The sequence below is a fragment of the Palaemon carinicauda genome, chromosome 21 (assembly GCF_036898095.1).
Source record: "Palaemon carinicauda isolate YSFRI2023 chromosome 21, ASM3689809v2, whole genome shotgun sequence".
Classification (NCBI taxonomy): Eukaryota; Metazoa; Arthropoda; class Malacostraca; order Decapoda; family Palaemonidae; genus Palaemon; species Palaemon carinicauda.
The window spans coordinates 26,913,607-26,920,765 of record NC_090745.1 but is presented as its reverse complement, the minus strand read 5'-3'; the positions used below and the strand labels follow the sequence as shown (position 1 = coordinate 26,920,765).

Genomic DNA, 7,159 nt, shown 5'->3' with positions numbered 1-7,159 from the left:
CCTCTCCCGCTCAACCAGGAAAATTTGCTGCCACCTCACCGAGTTGTTTACTGGCTGTGAACACTCGCCAAAAGTTACTCCTAATAAAGAACAAGGTTGGCATTTGTGATTAATGGGTTTTACTGAAAAGGGCAATACATGATTACCATCTATGAAAAACAACTCTTACAAACACCATTGTTTTTTCTATATAACTAGCCGAAATCAATCCTAGTGACTTAAGACTAATGCTAACAAATTATTAAGCTCTGAAAATAGGATAAGTGACACTATTTTTTTTTAACACCTATTTTATTACAAAAAAAGAGGTATGTCTACAACTAAGTGGTATTTTTTTCAATTTTAATATTTTATAAGAAAGAAATTCCTTCAGTTTTTGTAAATGTAGTGATGATGGATGATCTTTTCAAGTCACAGATAAGGCATGAGAGGAAAAGAACTCTACCTATGTATCCATTCGTTCTGCAAGTAACAAATACAAAACGGGAAGTTTTTCCAAAATGCAAATCACTCGTGTGATCACAGCAAGTTAAATGGGAACATAGCTAGATCAAATTTAATCATAGGAACAAAGTCTACATAAACATCCAATACAATGTCTGGAAGTTTCAAGACAAGAAGCAAGAACATCATTGACTAAGCCATGAAACAAATGTGACTTCCCACCATTCTTATGAACTATATTAAGCCGGAGAAAAACTCCAGCCATCTTTACATAAAATATAGATTAAACTTCAAACCTCCAAGGTGCTTGATAAATTTATGTACATTTATGAAATAATTTAATGGGGTTATCACAGAATTTTACAGACACCTTTTGCATGTTCTTTATAAAAAAAAAAAAAAAAAAAAAATCTTATTTCATTTTCACTTGATAACTGAAATAATAGGTGCTGTATTTTAAAACTGCAATACAAACATGGCCCCCTTTAGACTTTGCTCTTGATAAACCATACTAAAGGGGGTTACAATTGCAAAATTTATAGTCTTCAAAACTGAACTTGCACATTGAATATCAAATTTTTGTGTGGTTCATCACCTTTACTTCATTTTCAGATATTTGATAGGCTTTGGCCAAAAACTTTGGGAGATGCTAAGGTCTTTAGTGTAAAGCTTGTACAGATTTGAGAGAAAATAATATAGGGTGTGGGGCAATTTCAAAGGCAATGGAGCTCTCACTCAACTCAGCCAAGCAACATTTCCCTATGCAAATAAGACAACCTCCTGAAATGGGCTTAAACAAAATGCGAGATTTACCTCTGCTTCTAAGCAAAAAATTCATTGCATGTGGAACTACTGCAATAAATTCTTATAAATTCCTTATCAAACTACTATACTACAAAATCCATACTGCATTATGTTCCATATGCTATGATTTTTACGATAAAACTTTACTTAGATGCTCACCTTAATAACTGTTTTACAAATTTATATTCCAACTTGACAACCATAATCTTTTGAATTTACTTTGAAAGCCAACAAACTCCCGGTGCCAAGTTCCAACATTACAGCCATATCATTAGTGGTGAACATCATTAAAATTGTGTAAAGCTAAATATTCTTTTGTGGGTATGCAGTCTTTCACTTATTGTAATTACATACATAGTAGACACACAATGTCAAGCTAAAGTTCCCTTTCCTAATACACCACAACTCAAATTATATACAAAAATACCCAATGATAAATGGTAATAAAAAAAAATTTATAAGAATTGGACATTTTTTGCTAAATAAACTAGATAAAAAATTTGCCGGAGATTTCCTGCATTTTTATTTCAGTTTTATTTAGCAACAATGTTCCTCCCAAGCTTAAATAAAAGTAACAAGCAACATTATAAATAAATTAACTACAAAAACAAATAGGCTATTTTTCCATTTACATACTGTACTCTTCTGTATTATGTAATTTCATTTGAATAAGTAAAACAAAAATGTTGGCTGTGACTAGACTCCATACAACACAAATCTCCTATTAAAGTTTTACCACTCATTGACAACTTAAACATTTTATGAGAAATCTGATACACTGACTTTCTGATGTTAAGAAAAACTATACCACTAGTTACTAACCATATTTTTGTTTTACCTGTCCAGAACATATTCCATTTACACTAACAACAAAACTGGATTGCTCAACATGTACAGCAGTCTTCTTCAGTCCATTACTGGAAAATAATGCATTTACCTAAAAATGGTAATGCATACTCTTACAGTTTTTCCATGCTGTTAACTTTCTTCTGGTTGCAAAATAGTACTGTACATACATATATATATAGGAATCAAGAAACATATGGACATAAAAAAGGCTAACTGTTGCATCTCCACAACGTAAATGAGGGGCACTATAATAAATTGCAGTTGTCAGACGGTGAATCTGTTCTTAGCAGTTGATCCCGATTTAACCATGGTATCTGTGTGAGCCTGGAAACCAATGTTGATAATGCGTGGGATGCATAGACGTTCCTTCAGTGTGTGCCTGAAAAGCAAGATTTAAAAGGATATTATTCCATTAATTTAGCGCTTTATCGATACTATGAATTATACATGCCATGAAGTTAAAGCTACATTTTCTATAATATTTTAATTAAAGCATTCATGTTCCGGTCAAACTTCCTTAACCATGCTATTGTTACCAATATTTTGTGGACCAGCAATATTGAGTCTTGGGAGACTAATAATATTAGAGTTTCTTGAACACTTATGGGTGAAACATACACACACACACATTATATATATATATATATATATATATATATATATATATATATATATATATATATATATATATATATATATATATACTGTTTATATATATATATATATATATATATATATATATATATATATATATATATATATATACTGTTTATATATATATATATATATATATATATATATATATATATATATATATATATATATATATATATATATATATATATATACTGTTTATATATATATATATATATATATATATATATATATATATATATATATATATATATATATATATATATATTGTTTGTATTTGCATAAAAGTAACCTAAATCTTGAAATACAAAAAGAACCAAATATTAAGGCAATAAAGCAAATATATAAAACTTACCCAATTTTCAAAATGCTTTCACTTTTCTTGGCATCAGCAGTCCACACCCCGATTTTGTCACCTTTACTCCGAACATTCACCACTGCACCACAAACTTCATCACTATGGTCTTCAAAAGCTTCACCAATCAAAAGCAAGAGCTGCAAAGGCAAAATAAAAAAGAAAATCAATATCCAGACTAATGAATCCACCACTTTAGACAAAAAAAAAAATTAATCCATTCTCAAAAATATTCATGACTAACTGAATTTTAATAACATTTATTTCCATACTGATCAGACGGTCTTATTGCTTTATTTTCCAAAAGCTTTGCAAATAATCCCCTAAAAAATGGAACGAATTTGTTTTCTTTCCTTCCAATCTATTAATTCCTTAGTACAGTAATGACACCAATGATCATCTACCAACAAAAACACGCTACGCATGTCGTATCTTCAGTCTCAAAGTCGAAACAAAACTTCCCTACAATAAATGTTATCAGATTTGTTTATTTCAATTAACCTTACTTAATGTTCATATTGCAGTCCCACACTAGTGGGCAGCCAGTGAAGAAAAAAGATAGGGCATTAAGTTTCCCATAATCAAATGTCTTGAACATACCTGTAGTGTAGGCATTTCTAAATCTTACTTAATCAGCTAATTAGTTTGTTATATAAAAAAATACTAATTACAGTGGAACTGCAAGTATGATTTTACAAAAACCAATAAATTAAATTTGGAAGGTTACTAGACTGCTACTCTATGGCATAATTCTATAAAAAGAAAAAAAAAAAAATTTTATATATATATATATATATATATGTGTGTATGTATATTCTTTATCAGGCCACATCCCCAGCAACCACTAAAGGCATTAAGCCTGAAAATCATGAAACATAAACCAGCATTCTTTTCAAGATGATGTTGAGCAAATACAGATTTGGTCAATCATTGAGCTGCCTTTTAAACCCATTCCAAAGAAATAATTTACCAAACAGAGATGTAGCCATACTCATAATTCCAACCCTTGAGATTTGGATCAAGTTGTTTTTGAGCTTTCGAGACCAAACAGTAATACTGAAGGACATTGCATTCTTGAACAGAGGTCACTTTATAATTCTAGTCCCACAAAACAAATTAGACATTACCTTTAATAGCCATAAATTTGTCCAAATAATATTAAATAGCTCTTAGTGGTCAAGAAAAACTATCCGTTGAACTAATGACACCTTCCTTTATTAATGTTGGAATGTTAAAAACTTTATAAACTTTAATTTTGAATTTATTTTTTGCTCTGAACTAGGCCAAAAGAGTAAAACCATCTTATGATCACCTAGGCCTACTTTAAAAAAGATGCAGTTTACCTATTAGCTTTCTGATGCCAAAGCAAACAAATATTTACCTACGAGACCATAAGTTAAACCTTTTTAACCTCCTGAGGATAACATACTTTGGCATCATCAATATGAAAATGTGTACATAAAACAGATTGCAACACCATGCATTGACTGGTCAAATAATTGTTCAGTATCTAGCGAGGACTCACCTTGTTTACAAGATTCAGGAGCTGTCATACTGAAACAGATTTCAACCACTTCCTATTCACCATTGAAATCACCAAGTACAAAAGAAGCCTTTCTATCAAAAGAGGTAAGAAAACAATCAACGGCAGAATTATCCAAGTTTCGAGTCCAACAGATGGAACACAAATAAAAGCTGTTATGACTGCCACAAACTTATAGGACCTGAATCTTTAATGACATCAACACTCATAGATGGACTTAAGGAAAGCAGCAGGGTACTCAGTTCTAGTTCTATTATAAACTGCCATACCCCTGGCCCTAAATTAAAATTTTTTTAATAATTAATTACGGTGAGCATATCAAAACTGCCATTTTTGATAACTGTAATAAATAGAATTTTCAATTAGGAATAGAATTCACCTTCATACAGATGTAAATCTTGTCGGATGACTATGATTTGTATTTGTAAAGATATTGTTATTGGTTCTACTTTGACCATAAATATGAAACTATTCATCAGCCATAGTCAGCCATATTTCAAAAAGATGATACAGGTATAGCTCACCTTACGTCTGTAATTGGTTCCAGTAGAGGTGACCTAAGTTGAATAATGACTCAAGTCGAATTTAATTTGTCTTTGACTTTACTAGTCACTAGACTAAACCACAAATAACCATTCCCAGTTTGGTATTCTATTTATAAATGCAATTTTAATATATGGCTATTAAGAATCTATTTCATCTTACAAATAAATTAATTTTAGTTTATAATGCAGTACCGAAAAACTAAACTAAACTAACCTAATTTTATGAATAAATGTATATCCATACTTGTAAATGTAAACATTTACAATTTAACAAATTTACAGTACATAGCAGGCTCTTTATTTATGAATGTGGTTTTCTCTCAAGATAGTATAAAATAGAAGGATTTTTAAGGTTAAATAGCAAATACATATACCAAGGCACTTCCCCCATTTTTGGGGGGTAGCCGACATCAAACAAATGAAACAAAAAAAGGGGACCTCTCCTCTCTACGTCCCTCGTCAGGCTGGTACTGCTAGGGTGCCACAGCCCACCCTCCCACATTATCCACCACAGATGAAGCTTCATAACGCTAAATCCCCTACTGCTGCTACCTCCGCGGTCATCCAAGGCACCGGAGGAAGCAGCAGGGCCTACTGGAACTGTGTCACAATCACTCACCATTCATTCCTATTTCTAGCACGCTCTCTTGCCTCTCTCACATCTATCCTCCTATCACCCAGAGCTTTCTTCAGTCCATCCATCCACCCAAACCTTGGCCTTCCTCTTGTACTTCTCCCATCATCTCTTGCACTCATCACCTTCTTTATCAGACAGCCATTTTCCATTCTCTCAACATGGCCAAACCACCTAAATACATTCACGTCCACTCTAGCTGCTAACTCATTTCTTACGCCCATTCAATAAGAAACTGGTCGAGAGTTCGTTGCACTGTGCTCTCTCTCTCTTTCAAGAATTACATGGTAGGGAGGAAAATCTGATCAACAATACTCTGTTAACTATATGTGAGCATAATCGTGATACCATTGTGACCTTGAAAACAGTTGACAACAAACCCAAAATAAAAACAATTGGCAGTTGTTGTCCATACAGTAACCCCGATCTCACTAAACTGAGACAGTATATAGCATGATTTTTATATGTAATTTTAGGCGATTGATTTCCTAAGTTTTTTTAACCAAGCCATATCTGACATACTTTTTTTAATCTTTCGTTAAACTCAAATTCTAAAGATCCTATATCAGAGATCATAGTTCCTATATATTCAAATGATTCCAACTCATTAATACTTTCTCCTTCCAATGGTATTTCATCTTTCATTGCATATTCCGTTCTCATCATCTCTGTCTTTGTTCTATTTATCTTGAGCCCAACCTTTACAGTATTATATACAGTAATGTAAGGTGATAAAGTAAGTCAAACATCACCTGTAATAACCTGATGCTGAATTTATATGAAAGGGGACTATTTGTTGACTTCTGAAAATCGTAGGCATTTGATTTAGACCGCAAACCCTATGGCAAAATTTCACTCAAGGGGTACTTGTATGATAACAATTTAAGAATAAATTCAAGCTACAAATGTCCTCTCAGTCCCCATTGGGTTTGTTGGTTGAGGACTGTCTGTAAATGAAATAAAAAAAAAAATTTTATTAGGCCATTTTAATCGACATTGTCAGCCTCAGCGTTGAACTACCACAAAAAAAAAAAAAAAAAAGGAAAAAACTTCTAGTTATAGATACCAGCGTTATGTTCCTGTGACAGATAATTGTAGTTATTATAATTGAAAGTGAGATCAACCGCCAGGCATCAGTTAAAGAAGACTAAGAGACTTGTCTCTCGCCTTAAACCCAATCCGTCACCTTGCTGCCAGTGACTTCATCGAGATTTAGGGATAAATTCCTCCACACTTGAGGTTCTTGTTACTCCTCCTCGCTTATAAAACCTTTGGTAAACATAGATTGCCAAGATATCCCGCCCAGCATGGGGGGGAGTTGGAAGACCCAG

General features: G+C 32.5%; 1 protein-coding gene across 2 annotated transcripts in view; it reads right to left on the bottom strand.

The window, feature by feature from the left end:
• Positions 1–272: 272 nt before the first annotated feature.
• The window catches only part of LOC137615228 (eukaryotic translation initiation factor 4E-like), a 111,803-nt gene continuing 104,916 nt past the window's right edge, over positions 273–7,159 (bottom strand). For both annotated transcript variants that reach the window (XM_068344911.1, XM_068344910.1), the window contains exons 4-5: positions 3,107–3,246; positions 273–2,476 (exon numbers count right to left, since the gene is read on the bottom strand). In XM_068344911.1, coding sequence (XP_068201012.1) covers positions 2,362–2,476; positions 3,107–3,246 — 255 coding nt within the window. In that variant the 3' untranslated portion in view covers positions 273–2,361. The remainder of the gene's footprint in view (positions 2,477–3,106; positions 3,247–7,159) is intronic.